General features: G+C 24.0%; 3 protein-coding genes across 5 annotated transcripts; 1 reads left to right on the top strand and 2 right to left on the bottom strand.

The window, feature by feature from the left end:
• LOC122715839 (another transcription unit protein) lies at window positions 1-3,330 on the bottom strand. Its single transcript, XM_043938356.1, has 7 exons — window positions 3,194-3,330; window positions 2,744-3,092; window positions 1,939-2,051; window positions 1,442-1,857; window positions 776-1,366; window positions 473-674; window positions 1-274 (listed from the first exon to the last, which is right to left on the bottom strand). The coding sequence occupies exons 1-7, from the start codon at window positions 3,237-3,239 to the stop codon at window positions 108-110; spliced, it is 1,884 nt and encodes a 627-aa protein (XP_043794291.1). The 5' UTR covers window positions 3,240-3,330; the 3' UTR covers window positions 1-107.
• A 493-nt stretch (window positions 3,331-3,823) lies between these two features.
• Window positions 3,824-10,464, bottom strand: LOC122715935 (chitin synthase chs-2-like). The gene is made up of 19 exons (XM_043938533.1): window positions 10,439-10,464; window positions 9,978-10,204; window positions 9,428-9,724; window positions 9,146-9,364; window positions 8,729-9,064; window positions 8,203-8,624; window positions 7,859-8,105; window positions 7,494-7,768; window positions 7,088-7,298; window positions 6,708-6,955; window positions 6,445-6,637; window positions 6,192-6,346; window positions 5,785-6,081; window positions 5,488-5,690; window positions 4,957-5,302; window positions 4,701-4,874; window positions 4,436-4,603; window positions 4,118-4,346; window positions 3,824-4,011 (listed from the first exon to the last, which is right to left on the bottom strand). Exons 1-19 carry the CDS (start codon window positions 10,462-10,464, stop codon window positions 3,824-3,826), a joined length of 4,461 nt encoding a protein of 1,486 aa, XP_043794468.1.
• Window positions 10,465-11,387: 923 nt separating this feature from the next.
• On the top strand, window positions 11,388-19,197 carry LOC122715799 (CTTNBP2 N-terminal-like protein). 3 transcript variants are annotated; one of them, XM_043938262.1, is made up of 8 exons: window positions 11,388-12,080; window positions 12,210-12,311; window positions 12,434-12,658; window positions 12,746-13,367; window positions 13,526-13,621; window positions 14,135-14,244; window positions 16,344-16,709; window positions 17,447-19,197. In XM_043938262.1, exons 1-8 carry the CDS (start codon window positions 11,814-11,816, stop codon window positions 17,459-17,461), a joined length of 1,803 nt encoding a protein of 600 aa, XP_043794197.1. In that variant the 5' UTR covers window positions 11,388-11,813; the 3' UTR covers window positions 17,462-19,197. The 3 variants fall into 3 exon arrangements, with proteins under 3 accessions (XP_043794197.1, XP_043794198.1, XP_043794195.1); XM_043938263.1 differs by lacking the exon at window positions 17,447-19,197 and having other exon boundaries at window positions 11,388-11,900; window positions 16,344-16,844; XM_043938260.1 differs by lacking the exon at window positions 17,447-19,197 and having other exon boundaries at window positions 16,344-16,840.
• Window positions 19,198-20,778: the final 1,581 nt, after the last annotated feature.

Below are 20,778 nucleotides of genomic sequence, written 5' to 3'. Positions count from 1 at the left end.
TATTATATTATATGTAAAGAAAAGATGATTATTTTATCTATATAATTAATTTTATTATGTCAAAAGAAATATTAATTTATTTATTTATACTTTACTAAAATAATGATTTAATCACTGGCATTATCACCTTGATTATCATCTCTTCCACTTCCCGAAGCACTTCCAGAATTTGATTCTTCATCTGAATCTTTTAGAACCTTTCCTTTAATATTTTTTTTTGGTCTTAAAGTTTCAAAATCTGAACCTTCTTCATCTGATGAATATATATTCGATGCTAAGAATATAAAACAAAAATAAAATGATTATTTTATAATTTATTATTTTCTTTGATATTTTGATATTTGTTATTTAAATAAAAAATGTTTAAAACATAATATGAAAATATATAAATATTTTTTAATTATTTAAGTAAAAATTACTTATTTTAATAAATAAGTTGAGTATTATTTTAAATAAATTAAGTATAATTTACCTTTAACTGGAATATTTATTCCTTTCTTATATTTATTCTTAATTGCCGCAAGAGAAATAGCTCCTTCATCATCTGAACCATCATCATGGTAAGTATCACCACCATATCCACCAACAGATCTTCCAGTAGTTCCTCTACTTGCAGTACTTTTTTTTGTTTTACTTTGAACTCGCATTGCCATGCGCAATTTTTCTTCTTCTTTCTATATAGTATTATACAAGTAATTAATACAAATAATTTTATAATGTAATTATATATACAAATATATAAAAATTTTCATGATAAAATAAAATTGCAATTTACCTTAATCATTTCATATCTATTTTGATCTGGATTAGTTCCTACTTGTGATAATACTTTTATACCAGAAGTTTTTTGTGACCTATCAGCCAAAGACATTGTCATCTTTCTGTGAGTGAAAGATTCTGTAGAATGTGGACGGAATGTCAATTTAGTTCTAAATACTGCCTGACCTTGAAGACCAGTTCCTTGTCGAATATAAAGATGATTATGATCTCCTTGAAGTGGCTGTTTATATACATCAAAAATTTCAGAACCTAGATGTAGAGACATGCTGCCATCAGACCATTTTACAAATCTAGCATTACTTTCTTTGATAACTTTTCCCTGATCATCAAAGGTTTCTTTCCAACGAAGAGTATTTTCAACTTTTAATTTCAATCTTGCTCGACCTTCTTCATCTAAAGTTTCTTCCTCATCTATTTCATCTTCATATGTTTCCGTATCAAAAGGTCGTGTTTCTACTGAAAGAAAATTTGGGAGTTTTACAAAATGTATTTCACGACCTAAATCTGTAGTGATTTTTGGAATTTCTACATCAATTCTTGTTTCTGGAGGAGGTTCTGGTTCTTCTTCTTTTTCTTTATCCATATCCTAAAATCAACAAATTATGACATATAAAAATATTAAAAAATTTTTCTTAAAAATAATTATAATATTTGTACATACATCTTCAATGACAGCTTGATTAGGACCTTCGCCACCACTGTCAGATCTACCTTGACTTCTACTTCTACTTCTACTTCTACTTCGACTTCTGCTTTTACTTCTGCTTCTGCTTCTGCTTCTGCTTCTGCTCCTGCTTCTACTTCTACTTCTGCTTCTACTTCTACTTTTGCTATAACTCTTCTCTCTTTTTTCTTCTTCTTTATCTTTTTCATCATCTGTACTGATATCACTAGCATCTCCGAAAAGAGCATCTGCTGTTGGTGCTAAAGTTTGCTTATCTCTTGGTTCACTTTCTGAATCAGAATCTATTAATGGTTTTATTCTTTTTGCTTTATCATCTGTTTCTGAAGTAGAACCACTATTATTTTCTTTATGTACTGGACTTGATTCTCCATCATCATTTGATTTTAAACTACCTAATATAATAATATACATTGAAGCAAAATTTAAATTATATATTTAAACTGGATATTGTTTATTATTTTTAATTTACAAACCTCCTGTCTTTAAGGATTTTTCAGATTCATTATCATCTTTATTTTCTTCTGGACTTTCTGATTTTTGTTCAGATTTTATTGGTTCATTCCTTGCAAAATCAGATTTCGTTACTCTAAAAAAAAGTTAAAATTTAATATTAAAAATAAATATATAATTGCAAATATTATAATTTAAAAATTAAGGCTATCAAAGAAGATATTATATGCAGAATTATCAGGAAAAATCCTAAGATAATTTTTTTCTTTTCTTTGTCATTTTCATAATACCATTATTGATAACATTAATCTACTTGTATAATATTATATTATATTACATTTAATGGTCTCTAAACAATAATTAATAATTTTATTATTCATGAATCATTATCAATTGATTTTCTTTTCTTTTTATTTTTTCCTTAAATCTCTTAATTTGATATATATAATATTTTCTCTGGCAATATTAAAAATATTAAAATATTAAAAATAAATAAGAATAAAAATGCAAAAAAATGAAATAACATGAAAAGTTAAACAATAAATATGTATTTGTAAAAAGTAAGAAATTAACATAATAAGTTGTTAGAAATATTGATTATATTTTACTTTGAGGCATTATTTTTTTTTTATTTTTTAATAGTTTTTGACGATTAGAAAAATATTAATTTTAAGTTTAAAAATCCATTATTTCAAAAGTTATTTATATATAAAGTCAATGTTTTTTAAGCATATTATAAGCATTTTAAATAAATTAAAATCTTAAAAAGTTAATAGTTGAGAAAATTAAAATATTTTACATTATATTTTAAATTATAAATTTACTTACTTTGGAGATATTGAACTTTCAGATATTCTTTCTTTTGGAGAACATGATTGAGATCTTTGTGAATCATTATTATTTGATATAACTGATTTTGGACTACCAGATCTAGATCTTTGAGAACCAGATTTCTGACTATGTGTAGATCCAATACTTGAATGTCTAGAATCTGATCTAACTGGAGATGGACTTTTAGAATTTTGTTTAGAAGATCTTTCACTAATATCAGAACCTACTGATCGTGCCTCATTTTCATTATCCGAATTTCTATCATGTGTAGAATTTGCAGTATTAGAGTTAGGTGTACCGCTACGACTTGATCTAGATGATCCTGATCGATTATCAGATTCTGATCCTAAAAGAAAATTCTTTACAATAACTTGTTTTTTTAAAAAGAATTTTACTAAACAAAAAAAAATAAATATATTTATTGAATTAATATTGTTAAATTTTTACCAGAATCCCAATTAGAATCATATTGATTTTTCTTTGTTGATGGCATGTTTTTCTTGTGTTAAGAAACACATAACCTATTCAAATAAATATAACCGATTCAAATTCAACCATAGACAAATAAATCATATAACAGATGCAAACTGACATGAAGAGCGGGATATATATTCTATATTGTCAACCAATCAAATTTATTATTTCAAAATTATAAATCGATCTTGTTTCTATATTTTAATCACATGATTTTACTTATATCTAGTCATTTTATTAAAATTTACTAGAATTAAAATTACTAGAGTTTTGTATCAAGCATTCATGTTTCATTGAACAAATTATATGCATTTGATATTTTTAAAATATGTTTTCGTTTTATATTTCATAAAATTAATATTAATTATTAGATTAAAAAATATAAAATTTTTTCGAAAATATTTTAAGATAATATATAAATTACGAATACTTAAAAAAGATATATAATATAAGAAAAATTGTGATTAATAGTTTATTTATTTTAAAATAATAATTAAATTTTTCTTATATTGATTAATTACAACATAAATGTTTTTTAATTATTATTATTTAATGTAATATAAATATGAATAAATAAGATTAATAAAAATATAATACATAAATTTATTTATTAGTGTCATTTAAAAATGTTGGATTATCATATATATAATGTTTTGATAATTTTTTCTTTTCTATATTATTATTAGATGTACTATTTTCTAATTGTGATTTATTTTCTGTCAAAATATTTGAATGATGTTTTGTTTCCAATACATCTTTTAATATATTTGAAGATATTGTTTTAGAAAATCCTGAAATAATATATTTAATATATTTTGAAATTAAATTATTATTGCCATTATTATAATAACTTCATTATTAAAATATAAGTTTGAATTTCATTAAAAATAAAAATACCAGATATATCAATTTCCTGTAGTTGTTTATGAAAAAGTATTTCAAAATTGGAAAGTCTTTTTGAAGAATTTTGATTATCTTCTATTAATTCTCTAACAGTTTTATATTTTCCAGAAGAAAATGCAATATTGTCTTTTAAGTTAAATATTCTCTCAATATCTATTGTATTTTGAAGATTTTCAGCTACATTTTTTGCATGAATGTTAATATCATTTGATATATCTTTTTTCTAAAAAAAAAAAGAGAGAAGATAAAATATAAAATAAATATAAAATATAATATAAAATAAAAATATAAAATAATAATTTATTATATTACCTTAATAGGATAAAATAAGTTTAATTTTATATTAGCAAGTACATGGACAAATGTATTTAAACGATGATGCAACATAGCTAAAAATTGAATTGATAAAATAAAAACAAATGCAACAATAAAAAGACATCCAATTGGTTCCAAATGCATATATTTTCTATATATATGTATCTGAAAAAAAAAAGATTTATGATAAAATTAATCAAAATATATTTAAAATATTTTATTATATTATATTTTATTATTATATTAAGAAAATAAGACCTACTTCATATTCATCAACATAGGTGATATTATATAGAATAGCAAATGGCCATTGGAAACGCAAAATATCTTTGTTTATTTGCAGTAAAAATATTGCTATTATAAATGTTATATTTATCATAAAAAATTTTAAAAGATATTCATTACGTATATTTATTAATTCCTTTGTAATATTTTCCTAAAAAAAATTTAATATATTGTAATAATTTTTTATTGAATTTCTTAATTTTAATAATTTAATTTTTTTTTAGAAATCATACTTGTTTTTTTATATCATTTTCAATAGGAAATAAATATTTTTTAATCAATTGTTTCCAAAATTCTTCTTCTTTAAAAGAAAGAAAATCTACTTTTCCATTTTTTAAACGTTCATCTTGTAGCCAATAAGGATTTATTAAGTAATTTGAATTTTCTTGATAATCATTAATAAAAGTATCTTCTGAAATTTCAATTTCAGAATCTGTATTGTTACCTAAGTTTTCAAATACTTGTAATTTTATTTCTTCATTATATGTTTTATTTTGATTATTTTTTTCTTCTATATTTTCGTTTGATATATTGATAACATCATTATCTCTATTTTCTATATTACTTTTTAGTACATTGCTAAAATTATTAAAAATTTTAATTAAATTGATTGTAAAATAATTGTAAATTTATTGTAATACTTTAATATTTATAATTTATATTATAAATATTATTATTATATTAATATTAAATAAATATATTTATAATTATATATAATTTATTGTAATACTTTGTAATAATTTAATTTTTCAATAATTAAATACCTTTCTATTTGTTTTAAACGAAAATTAATTTCGTTTATAGAATTATAAATATATTCTAAATATTTTTCTATTTCTTTTGAATTTTTGTATGTATAAAATGTATATTGAAATAAATGAGATAAACAAGATTTTGTCCATTTTTTGTAGTTTGTAGTTTTTTCTTGTTCACATTGAGACTTTTTTAAATTTTGTTGTCCTAACATCTAAAAATAATTGTAAATTTAAGTTATATAAAAAACTAATAATAAGAAATAAAATTAATAAAATAAAAAGTTAATTATTTTTATAAAATTTTACTTGTCTTGATTTTGATTCTCTGGTTCCCCATGTAATATTATGTAAATTGAAAATAGAAAAAATAATTAGTAACATGTACATAGAAGGTACAGTAATATAATAAATGATTCCATTAGGTAAACATGATAATTCTTGAGGATGCAAAAAAGCTGTTATTATAAATTGACTAATCACAATAAAAAATAAAAGAGCATTAGGTGTAAAATATCCATCTGTTGCAATTTGTAGTATTATCCCAACTAATACAACTATCATTACTAAAGCATATATAATAGTGATAACTTCTGCTGCTATAAGCTATAAAAATATTAATTAAGATATATAATTTAATTTTGTTATAATATTTTTTTAAATTAATATATATAAAATAAAAAATTATATATAAAATTGATAATTTAAATAATTACCTGTATACGTTCTTGGCAAAAAAAACATATTAAAATAAAAATAATGATTGGAATTGAATTATACCAGAAACTTAACCAGTTATCTAATTGAAAAGAAGTTACAAATGCTCCAACCATCATTAAGTAAATAAAAGATGGTCCTATAATTGTGCTACCTATAAAAAGCAGTATAATAAGTAAATAAATAAAATAATAAATAAATAAATAATAAATAATAAATACTAGAAATAGTTTAATGTTAAAATCAAATTACCTGTTAACATCCATTGATAAATTATATAAAAGCAAGAAATATTATCATTTAATTTTCTGGTCTCTTTTGAATTATTTAATAAATCAAAAATATTAGCTATAGTTGAAGGAATCCATCGCCGACGTTGAATATAAAATTCTTTAAATGATTCTGGAGCATGTGTATAAGCATCACTTGCTGCACAATATTCTACCTAATTAAATGAAATAAATTATTTATATATATTTTTTAAATATTTCTATTATATTATAAATTTTTTTTACTTTACAACCAGCTTGTAAAATTAATGTACAAAGCCATCTATCTTCTCCTTGATCATATTGAATATAATGTCTGGGTTCAGTTGATTTTATTGCATATTTAGCTATGACATTATGTTGCATTAAAGCTTTTATTCTAAAAAGTGAAAAACAGCCAGGACTGCAGAGAACAGAGCCTATTGTATGTTCTGTTGATTTTTGAAGCCAATGTCCCATAGCATATTCAAATTTTTGAAACCAAATCATGGGACCTATATATGAAAATATATTTTTAAATATATTAAAACTATATGAAAAAAGATTAATTTTTAATAAATTACAATATAAATTTAAAAGAAACAAAAATATTTTCATTTTTATATATTATATTTATATAGAAATACCTTTTCCTATTGGATGTATTCTTCCACAAGCTGCACCTAATTCTTTATCTTTTTTCATCAAATCTAACAATGATTTAACAGCAGTTGGATGAAAATCAACATCTCCATCTAAAGTTAAAATATAAGTATTTTGTGCCATTAATTCTTTAGTATCAATATCTATTGATGTATTCATTAAACGATATCCAAGAAAATAATACATATACATGACCTGAAATATATATTTATTATATTATTATATTAATTGATTATATAAATTAATTAATAAATTAATAAAAATATAAATTAATATATATTAATTAAAATAAAATAAAAATATAAGTTATATATAATACAAAAAGTTAGATTTAAGAAAATATAATTTTATTTTATATTTCTTAATAGTAACTAATGTTATTAAATATACCTGACTCCATCGTTTTCTGTGTCTAATTTTATTTTTATCTTTAAGATGTACTATTAGATATGTCTTTCCAGGTAAATTCCAAATAAGTTGACCACCGTAAGGTGTTGGATATTTAGTAGGTGGTAAATAAAATATGCCAAGATCCTTTATATTTTCTTGTATTGTTTCTATAAATGTTGCTACATATTCATTTATTTGTGTTTCATTTTCATTATGATTACAAAATCCAATACAACCATGCATACAACAAAATGCATCATCAAATATTATATGTGCTGAAACAATTTATAAGTATTATTTTTATTTAATATTTTAAAAATTTTATTCAAGATAATTTATATATTAATAATGCATATACTAATTACTTTCAAGTTCATAATAATCATTGATAAAAATTTTATAATATTTTTGTGTGACTTTCATAGCACACTGGTCTTTATCTAATCTTAGGATACTTCCAATTAATTTGTTCATTTCTTCTTTATCTTCATGCCACATAGTTGCACAAACATAGATTTGAGTAACATTAGTAATTCTTTTGGTGCTTAAATCATTCTTAGAAATTGTTGAATAAGAATTATTCAAATTTTGCATTTCTTTTGAACTACTAATCTGAAAATAAATAATCTGAATAAAAATTTTAACTTAAAATTAAGAATTAAGAATTAAGATTTATATCATTTTATGAAATTTCTAAATAAGATAAAACCTTAAATTCTGTAATATTTGAAAATTCTTCTTCTTCTGTAATATGATTTTTTTCATGTCTTCTCTTATTTAATCCCAAAAATTGATCAATCAAAAATGAATCATAACTAGATTGGTAGAAAATTTTTTCTACAGGAGCGAGTTTTTCATTTTCACCAAACCAAAGTTGCTTTGTAATCCAAATCTGTGATAACCACCATGTTAACCAACACCAAACACGCCAATTTATAAGAAATTCTCTTATATTATTATATATAGGTATATTTAAAAATAAATAATCTGGTATTATATTATGAAAAGCACATGCATCTTCTCTTCTTAAAACACAAAATATTATTATTAAAAAAATTGTTCCTGGAGTAACTAAACTCATTGGAAAAGCAAAACCAAACTTATGCATTTTTGTTTGATATGCAAATTTTGCTGCAAAAATATTAAATACTTTTTAAACTTATAAAATAAAATAAAAATTTATAATTTTTATAGTGTATTATAATATTATTTATAATAAAACTCATATATCTCACCTGTTTGATATATAAAAAAACCACAAAATGCTTGTATTAAAAAGCTATATAAAGGTGCAGAAGAATCTGCAATAATATCTACAATATCATTAAGATATAAATTCGATAATGATACATTTTCTCTAAGAGAAGAATTTGGTATTTGAATTAATTCTATGTTATATGTATTCTGCCACATATATTCAAAGAATTCTAATATTTGAATTTCTTTAAAACTTAAAATTACTATACTACTTGAAATAAAAATCAAACATCTCCAAATTGCTACATATCCTTGTAATACATAACAATTATTTGATAAATCTGTTTTATGTCTTGCTAATGATTTTATAAAATCTATATAAAAAATTACATAAATTATTTTCAGAAAAATTAAAGGTAATATTATAATACATATTTTAAAATTAAAAATATTACCTAAATAATTATAAAGAGATATATAATTATACCACCAACGACAAGAAGATAATAAGAGTGAAATAGGAAGAATCCATGTTAGAGAATCTTGTGCATCATTTAAAATAGAATATAAAATAATTCCTAAACCTTGAGCAATTAGTGCTAAAACATTGAGTATTAGAACTAATATGAATATAGTAATTTCACTTGAATATTTGTGATGCTGAGTAAATAAATCTGTAATATATATAAATTCATTAAATATCTTTCCTAAATTAAATTTTGTAAAAGAATACTTACTTAAAAAAGTAGGAATAAAACAAATACAACTAGAAATTGCAGCAACATCTATAGAATTAAGTTTTGGAAGACTATAAAAAATTAATAATGCTATACCAATTGAATGAAGTGTTTCCAAAAAAAAAAGAATTAAAATATTTTGTTTCTTAGGTAATTTTACTTTCTTTTTAAAAAAAAAATTCCATATTGCATGAAATATAGTAAAAAATTCTGGTATAAGAAACATAAAAATAATATGCCAAGTCCAAATTACTTTCCCTCTCTTGGAAATTCTTGCTTCTAATTTTTGATCATATTCTACAATATGATATTAAACATTATTATTAAAAAAATATATATATATATTTATGTATTAAAAAAAATTGTATTAAGATATAATCAATCAATTAATATTATAAATTAAATAATATTTTAAATTATAATTATTATTATAATTTTAACAAAACTTATACAATTATAGTTTTAAAAAACAATTATATAAATAAATATAATATAAGAAATTGTAAATATATTTTAAAATAATAAAAATAAAAAATATTGATACACTTACTTGAATAATAATCACAAAACTGTATAGATTTTTCATCTTTAAGTTGTGATATAGCAAAAATGAACATAAATTTAATAATTAAACCACTACAAAAAATAGTACAGTAAAGAATACCATATATAAATATTTTAATAATTTGTATAGAAACATTTAACCATTTTTTATTTTGCATGGATGCATTTTTTTTTTTTAATGGAAAATATTTAAATGCATCCCAAGATAGAAATCTGAAATTAAATAAATAAAATAGTTATCAATAAATTATATATTTTTTATAAGTTAATTAAATTTATAATGAATTTGTAATTATATAATTATTATATTATATCTATTATATATTTGACTTACAAGTAATTATAATATTAAATTATTTAAAATTTATGGATAAATATTTTTAAAAGTTATATAAAAATATATAAATAAACTATATAAATTAAATAATTATTATTAATAAAATTCACTTACGAATTTTGTAACGTATCTTCATTTTCAGTTTCAGCATAATTGTTATTATAATTTTGAAAATCAACTGAAGAATTTAAACTATTAATTTTTGATATTGACATGTTGAGAAAAAAATAATTAATGATAATTTTAAGTATGATACAGCAATTGTCGAAATTTTTATTGATATTTAGATGTATTGATAAAATTGATAAGATTTGGAATTTGTCGAAAATTATCTACTCTAATTGAATTAGACGGGAAATAGATAAACATACAACAGTTATAATAAAGCTTTTATTATATAGATATATTAGTAATAATAAAGCTTTTATTTTTTTGAAAATAATATAAAAATACTATTAAATTATATTTTAATAATTATAATTTAAAATGTATAAAAATATATTTTTATCAATAGAATTTTATAATGTTATTACTTCACTAGAAGAAATAAATAATATAAATTTATATTTTATTTTTTTTTTTTATTAAGAATATTTTAAATTTAAATATTAATAATCAATAAAATTCAAATGAAAAAATTTTTATTTTTCATAAAATTTAATGTTTTCAAATTGGAATTGATCTAATCAAATCATTAGATTAATAAATAATGAAATTCATTAATTAAAGAAATTTAATTATTTATATAAATATGATTTTTATTATNAGAATTATATATATATATATATATATATATATATATATATATGTAAAATTATATATTAATATATTATAAATATTATGTATATAATTATATATAATATATAATAAGAACATAATAAGAATTATGTTCCTAATAATGATATTTTTTTGATAATGAATTATTGTATCATTTTAAATTAATTTTAATATAATTAAAAATTTTAATATTGAAATTTAAATTGTGTGTGTGTATGTGTGTGTGTATGTGTAGTGCGTGTGTGTGCGCGTGCTTGTGTGTGTATTATAACAATATTTACATTTAAAAATTTTAATTTTACCGCTACCATAGTTAAAATCGTATCGAATTCTGAGTCTTAATACTCGATAAGAAATAATCGATAATGAATGATCTCGTAGCACTTTTCATGAGATAGGTTCCTATGTGTGAACTACGCTTTGTGCTTGATTTGTCAATAATTGAGGATAAAGTTAAATGCCGGATTAATTCGTTCGGCATAATTTAAATAAATTTGAAAAGGAAAAGAAAAATCTGAAAACGATGTGGCGTGTCTCAAAATTGGCTCTTTGGGCCGAAGCCTTCTTTGTTCAAATGAAAGTATTAATACCGAAGGTTGAAACGGTTTAACCGCGGAATATTTTCGTCGAGTACTTTTTAATACTTTTTCTTGAAATTATAAGTCTTTTTAGAAGGAAATTCTTCTCGATATTTCATTTCTTTCAAAAATGGCATCACAGAGTCAAAATGCTATGAATATAAGTTCAACTATTTCACCGATGAATGGATCATCCGGATCGTCGACGACCATCTCGGTCTGTACTACGAAGATGCAATCTCTTACTTCTACACAATCTTCACAATCCTATCAACAACATTCATCTCCATCGTCGTCACCATCGCCGTCGCCGTCACCGTCACTAATACAACAGCATCAGACTCTACAATCTAATAATATAGAAGCAATTGATAAAAATTCCTCCAATACATTAAAAGTATGTTTAGAAATTTTGAATTTGAGAAAAAATTTATCTAAACATTTTTTAATTTTTAATTTTATTTATTTATTTATATTAATATGTGTTGAATTATATATTTATTGATAACTATTTTTTAAATTTTAGCGTAATCCAAAAATGGAATTAAACAAAACTGATTTATTAAAACTGTTAGGGCATCTTGAAGGAGAATTACAAGCAAGAGATATTGTAATAGCAGTATTAAAGGTAATTTATTCTTTGTTAATTAATTGAAAGTTTTTTATGATTAAATAATAATATGAAAAAATAATATAATATATTTTTTTAAATATATACTGAATTAAAATAAACTTTTGTGTATTTTATAGTCCGAAAAATTGAAACATCTGTTAAGTACTCGATATCTGAGTGGAACATCAGATCCACATGCTGCACTTGCTCGTGATGTCGTTCTAGTAGGTGGTATGAATGAACATGAACCAAATCAAATAAATAAACAAGTTGCTACTTTAGAAGCACTTGTAACACAACAAAGATGTATGCAGTTTAAAATGGCCAAAGTTCTTAAAGAAGCAGAACTTAGGCATAGAGCAGTATGTACATTATATTTAGTTATTTAATTAATAAATAATCAATATATTTATTTTCTATATTATATATTTATATTCAATTTATCTTAGGTTATTAAAGAATTAGAAGAAGAAAAACGAAAACATGAACATGATACTGCCCAAGGTGATGATATTACATATGGATTGGAGAAGGAAAGAACACGATTGAAAAAAGAATTAGAATTAGAAAAACAAGAAAAAAAAAGACTGGAATTAGAATTAAAAAAAGCAAATGAGACTTTAGAAGAAGAAAAAACTCGACAGAAACAAATAGTACTTCTTTTACTTGCTGAACGTAAAAAGATAATTATGAAGTATATAGAAGAAAGGAAAAGATCCGAAGATTTGGCACAGATATTAAGTGAAGAAAAAGTTCGAGTAGATTCTATGGCTGAAGGGCTTGAAGAGGAAAGTAAAAAATCATTGCAAATGGAAGCAGAATTAGAGAAACAACTTGCACAATTTGATATGGAAAGACAACAATATAAGCAAGCTTTAGCAAAGGAAGAAAAAAGAGCTAAAGATCTCGAATTAGAATTAGATAAACTTAGAAGTGAAATGGATATGTGGAAAGAGTCTCAAACACGAGGTTCTCCAAGAGGAGTGGGTACAACTCCACCACCTCCTCCAGCCAAACCAGCTAATTTAGTTGCTATGCCTACTGTTAAACCTGCTAATGTAACACAGACAAGTATGTTATGCATAATAATCGTTATATAATTATATATATAAATATAATTCATTTTAATAAGCGTCAGTAATAAATAAGCAATAGTTTTAATGATATTAAGTATATTCATATAATATAAATTGAAAAAAAAATTGAATATTTATATATTTTAAATGCAGTTAAAGGTACAGTGCTGGGCACTGGGACGCCAATGGTTAGTAGTAAAGTTGTTCAGCCCACTGCCACGGTATCTAGTGTTCCTGTCAGCGGTCCAAGTAAGAACAGCACGTCTTACCCTAAAGTTGAAATAGGATATAAACGATTAAAATATTTTGGATATATCTTCTCTAAGAGAATATTCGTGTCGCATGACAGTGGATGAATTAACAAATTACATTTTGACAGTTAATTGAAAAAGAAATGGTAATTGTAGCTCTTGCTCATACGTGTATCGTAATGCATTTGATATCGATATGAATTTGTTATTTCTATTTATCTGATGTTAGTATATTAATTTATAATTTAGCACAGGTTCATACTGATGCGGAATTAATCCAATAAATAATTTATATCTAAAACATTTCTCTAAAAAATTATCTCTATAAAACTATAAATTTTATATTAAATTGATAATAATTCTATATAAATTATATGTTTAATTATTTCATTTATATATTTGTATATTTGTATGATATTATCTATTTTAATATGGAATAAATTGTGCAACATTTTGAGTATAGATATTTTAAAATAACAATTGTATAATATTTAAAATAATTTCTTTGTAGCTACTGGGATAGCTAGATCAGTAACTCCTGGACAGGCATTACGCGGGGTCACGTATACGTCCAATATTACGTCTTCTACTGGTGAAACTACGATATCTTCTGAAAATCAGGTAAATTATCCTCATTTTTCTTCACATTCTACCTTAATTTGAAGATATAATATAATATTATAAATATATATATACATATATATATTTATAAAAAGTTTTTTCCGTAATATAGAGCTTTTATAATAATAAAACTTTTTATGTTTTATTATGTTTTAATCATTTATGTTGATTTATATTATTTTTTGTACATCCATTTCATAAAATAAATAAAAAGCATAGTAATATATTTAAATTGAAAAAAATTTAAATAGAATTTATTATTGCTTATATATTTTAAATAATATATATTCTCAAAAAATTGTATTAACGTTAAAAATTAAATTGATAAAAATAAATTATCAATCATTATATTTTTATGCTGAATATATTAATATTTAAAATAGTATTTGTAATTAATAAATATATTTGATTTTGTTAATAAATTAATGAAGTATAAAAATTATAATTTTATATAATAATAATAAGATTTTAATTTTATTAAAAAAGACTTATGAATATATTATAAATTAAAGATACTTATAAAAATAATCATATAAGTAGAAGAATTTTAAATTCTTAAATATTATTATTATTGATAAAAATGTCTTTAAAAATGATAAAAATATATATAATTAAATTAATTTATTAAATTAAAAATATTTTTTACCATTACTTTATATGCACATTATTTTATATTATAATTATACACAAATTTTCTAGTCTTATATTTTATTAAATGTTATAAAACAATATTATTGTATGATTATTGCATGATAATGATAAATATAAATATGTCATCATGCTGTTTTAGAAAGCACAATTTTTAAGCATTTTTTGACTTTTTGTATTATTTCTAATGAATCAAACAGAAACTGCTTTGGGGGTAAAATTGGTTTATTTCTTCTTCTAACACGTATTATTATTCGGGTATTATTCGTATTATAAATTAATAATAAAACACAATCAGTAGAATTACTAAATTAGAAAAAGAAATCTATATATATATATATATATATATATATGTATTTAGAATAACAATAACAATAAATATTACATAATTTCTGTTTTTATACAAAAATATATAATATATAAAAAATGTAAAATACATAAAATATTAAAGTAAGAAATTGAAAATGAACAGTAAGTTATAAGAAAATATACATGTATATTAATATTGCATGCACACATCTTGTAGATGCGTTGCATGTATCTTATAGTGAAATTTTGTTACTATTTTACCATTAAAATTTGTTTAGCTATTATGAAAATTCATGTCATGTTATGTTATATTATTACAATTAAATATCATGTAGATAACAAAAAATTCATCTTTTTATTTTTAATTACACATACATATTATATACATATATATTTGTAAACGTTAATTCACATTGATTATATCACATTGTATTATTTTATATAAGTTAATACACTATCAAATTTTAAGTCTGATTTGTATTATCTATTCTTATTTTGTACATAAGATTACTATTTAGTATGTACATTGATTATTTCCTTAATTAAAACTTGTATGCAATTCACTTTTGAGCCTTATTTACAAATTTTCCCTGCTTGCCCTCCTAATTGCAACCCTATATTTGCTATTGCTAACTTTATATGGTTTGGTTGTTCACCTGTTATTTTTTTTCAAGTTGTGCAATGTATTTTAACAAAAGAGGACAGCATCCATATAGTTTCCATAGTAGAAATTTATAATTCTTTCAATTATTGCTCATTTTAATTTTTATTAATTATTATTTCTTATGATTTTTATTTCTTGTTCAAATAAAAATCATAATTTTTTTCAATAATCTCTTTTATTACATTTTATCGTCGAAATATATTAATTTATAATAATTATAATGATTTTAATTATAGTTAAAACATTGAAAAATATTGTTAAATTATTTAGATCGATCTCTTTAGAATATCTATTACTTTTCTGGCATTTTATTTATTCCTTCGCTTTATACTGGTGATTTGGTATAATTTTGTTCCCTTTTTTCCTTTTTCTTCATTTTATCTTAAACGCAACGATCGTCTATACGTATTCTTCTAATGAAGGATTTTTACGGATAGCTCGAACGTTAAATCGGTTCTCCTATGTATTCATTCCTCAGGCTGTAGACAAACGTGGGGTTGTACCTGCTCCTGTAAATGCTGGAGGCACGGTAAAACTTATACCATCGACACAAACTGCAGGAAAGCTTGGTTTTCATGTCGGCTCTGGTTCGACGATTCAAACATCTGGTATGCTGCCCTCGAAAAAGCCACCAGTATCTCGCGGTGTTCCTCCTCCAGTGCCACCGAATAAACCGGTAGTACCACCTAAAAAGGAGGCTGCTTATATTAGAAGGACTGAATCGCAGGCAACACAGGACGCCGTAAAACTTGGTAAACAAGCTGCGGCGCATCCTACTAGTGGATCTCCTGCTCCGCAAGTCCAACAGGCAATAGGAGCTTTTACTCAATCCTCCGATGAAGAGGTTAGTAATAAAGCTCCTCTGCCTTATTCATTTTATTAATGCGAAAGGATAATTCAACTTTATTACAAGTGCCAAAATATTTTAAGTGTTTCTGTATTCTTTTTCCTTGTTGAATTCTCTTCTTTTTGTCAATGAATTTTTATCGAGTTTTCAAAAAAGTTATATGCATAAATTATTAGAATTTATAAATGAATGTTTTGTTATGTGTATTTTTACTTAGAAAGAGCAATTTTATAGATAATTAAAATTGAATGTTTTTATGATTTACTATAGATATTAAAGATTAAAAGATTAATTTTTTAGTTTTTTTTCATTTATTTTTTATTTTTCATTTATTTCAACTATATTTTTATATTATTTTGAAGATATTAATTCAGAATTTTGTAAGATTTTATTGGAATATCATTTTGTATTCTTAAGATTTTACATTCTTAAATATTACGTAAAAGAGAATAAATTATATAAAATAAAATTAAAGGATATTTACTTAAAAGATAAAAAAAATAATTTTAATAATTCTATAAAATAATTTTTTATTTTTTTATGTAACGTTAAATAACTTTTACGTAAGTTAATTTGTTTTTAATTTAAAAATTACGAAAAATATAGTAACAAGAATACTTTTTTAAAGATGGTGTTCGATTAACTTCTTTGAATACTCGATGAATCGATGTTGTTCTTCTATTTGATCTCTCTTACAAGTGAGTACAATTCAGAACTCGTGAATATGATTTCAGACAAAACCACGTTGATTTAACGGCGGGTACAAAAAAGAGTAAGCATTAGTAACGTTTAAGAAAGTCTGAAAGCCGTGTTAACACGGATAAAACTTGGGGTATCGTGTTTTGGAACTACGCAACGCGGGATAACCCATTAAAACAACGTTTCTGAATCAACGAAAGAAACGTATATGCTCGAACTACTTGTTCATCGATTGATTATTCGTCGCGTATCATTACCTATTATTATTAATTCTCGTCGAATGAATCTATGGATCCATAGCGATACATCACCATCAAATCACGAATCTTGCTTGTAACATTGTACTATAGTCGAAATGAATCGAAACGGAATTATTTGAACTATTTAAGCTAGATTCTGTAGATTCTGTAGTTTATTATCCGCGATCTTTCCGAATTAACATTAAAAGTCATTAGATAAAATTAGTATCGTTGTAACGTGCTATTCGTAAGAAGGAACGATACTGTTAACAGTGGACGTGAATAATAAATGTTTATGCAACAGGGAACTTTAGACCATGTAATATGTTAATAAAACAAATACTTTTAGGTAGGGAAAGATATGGAAGGGTCATTTAACGTTCGATCGTCCAATTGCAAAATTATTATCTATGCTTTTTTTCCTTTGTCCTCTGTAATTTGATTGATTGATTGATTGATTTTGACGATTTTTTTTATAATCATATATCGAAAATAAACATTTTTAATATACTATACAAATAAAAATATTTTAATGAGCTTTCTTTATAAAGTTTATTCTATTTTTCATAATTCGTTGATAGATTTTGATTCAAACATTTGATTTTATTTAAACAATTGATCGATTTAACGCGAAATGACCCAACGGTATATACGCTATAATCACTGCCTTGCCTGACGTAATTGCATCGCTAATATACCGACATTATGTCGGTGATAAAAAATGATTTTGAACAAGTAGCGAAAGGAACAACTTAATATTTTGCATCGTAAAAACTCGTCGATTTTGTTTATCGAAACAACTCATTCGAAGAATTACAAATGAGAATCATCTAATCGTTGTTCTTTTAACAATATCTATAAGCAAAATAATATTATTCAAAATTTACGCGATCATCATATCCATTTGGAAGTCTTTTACAGATATCATGACTATTAATAATCAGAAATCAAAGATAACATAAAAGCCAATTTATTTTCTATATTATTTCTATAAACATAATCATTAATTTGAGAAAAAATTTTTCAATGATACAGGCTAGTCGTGCAATCATGTTGAATAATAGTAATAATCAATGATTTTTATCGATCTACAGTGTTTCGTAAGATGCCGTTGTGTCAGGTCAGAACGAGTAATAATTTTTTAATCAAAAGTAAGGTAAAAATGTTCTTAATATTACTTAATAAGAGACTCATCTCCCTATTTATTAAACGTGCAAACATGCCAAGTACTTACATGTACGATCGTTTGAGAAATTTTCCTAAGTGATCGTAGAAAAATATTAAGAATAATTTTCGGCTTTGAAAATTCTTTACCCGACGTGTACGGTACATCTTACGAAATCCTCTGTACAAATTTCGTTCCCACAATGCAGAGTTTATAACAAGGACATGAATAAAATTATTCGTTTGTACACAGTTTCTCTTGTATAAATTATAAAATGGATGGAATTATGTTCTCATAAATGTATGAAATAAGTATGTACATACACACAGCTACACACATACAATCTTTTATTTATACTCATTCACTTAATCACACACGTATACATACACGCGCGCGCAGATAAAGAAAAGACGGGATATCAAAGTTGTTTAAAGATATATTTCATTTTCATTTAACATATATATATATATATATATATATATATTTTACATGTGACCGTGATTTTATAAAACGTGTGAAAATATTCAAAGAGCGCGCGCGCATATGAGTTGTTTTTATACGAGTTTTTTAAAAGATATTTGTCTGGTGTCAGTCAGACAATTTAATTTTTATCTTTTCTTTTTTTTTTTTTTTGAGAATATTCCAGCCAAATCCATAAATATTATACTGCGTTTCGCAAGTAATACGCGCAATCTCCCTAGTTTCTTCATACTTTGGGAATATCTTAGAACGATTTATTCAAGATGAAAGATTTGTATAAAAATAGGAAAAAGTCCGTCGAACAAAATGAATATTAAAGAAGCGAAAGGAATCTTTTTTCGAGTTCGCTCGCTCGAGTTCTTATTATTTGCTTGGAAGGATGTGAGAAAAAATACGTGTTATCTTTATCGTTTGTTCTTTTAGAAATTTGTCTCTTTCTTCTTTCGATATCATTGGTATATAACATAATCCTATCAACTTTCTTTCGAGGAAAACCTATTCAACGAGAGATGGAATCAACTTGTTATCGCGGTTATTCTTCAGTTTTCAATCGATTCCAAACTTCTATGTGATCTCGACACAGGCTCAGCGATATGTGTATAGTGTACAAAAAGAGAAAAAAAAGAAGAAAACTTTCTTAGTTTGTAAGAGGACAAATATACAAAACTTGGAAATTCGCGGAACGATGATGATTAAATGTCACACGGAGAAATCGCGAGAAAGACGCGCCGGAGGGTAATTAAAAAGGAACGAAAATGATAGTTTTTTCAGGAGGTCAAGATGCTTTTTAGAGCGTTTTAGAGCATAGAGAACGCGAGTTGCGAGTCGTAATAGAAGAGGGAAAAAGCGAGAGAAGAGGAAAAAGAAAAAAGAAAAAGAAAAGTAGAAAAGAAGAGAGTGAATTGAAAAAGGGGGAAAAAAACATAGGGCGACAACTGACGGACTACACAATCATATACACGTCGTTTGATCAACATTGAAACACACTTACAAGTTGCATACATATTTACACACACACACACGCTTGAACTCCATTCAGGTAGAAAAAAACGTATCTCAGAAAAGAGAAAGCATTAAAGATAGGATCGGAGATCACAGATAGGAAGAGGATGACCAAGGAGCGCGCGAGGGTTACAGGAAAAAAACGAACAGAAGGAGACAGAAAGAGGAAGCGGAGGGGGATGGTAGGGAGAAGAAGGTGAGAGCGGGTGGTTAAGGTGGTTCTCCTGGTGAGGATGGTAAAAGGTAAGCAGCGCGTATAGCGCGTGCGCTCTTCCGATACACCTAATACACGCATACAAGTACAGATACAGAGGCACGATGCAATGGGGGTTATGAGACGAAGAGAGGCGGCGGGGTTAACACCGGAGGGAGGATCGCAAACTCTAACGAGGAAGCGAGGAAGCGAGAAAGCGAGGAAGTGAGCGGGGCGAGCGTAAGCGAGATGGGATAACAGTTGGAAACGTGAATGGGGAAGAGTGGA

This window comes from Apis laboriosa, unplaced genomic scaffold (genome assembly GCF_014066325.1).
Source record: "Apis laboriosa isolate Shangri-la unplaced genomic scaffold, ASM1406632v1 scaffold40_cov151, whole genome shotgun sequence".
NCBI classification, from domain to species: domain Eukaryota; kingdom Metazoa; phylum Arthropoda; class Insecta; order Hymenoptera; family Apidae; genus Apis; species Apis laboriosa.
This window is presented reverse-complemented; position numbering and strand designations above follow the sequence as displayed.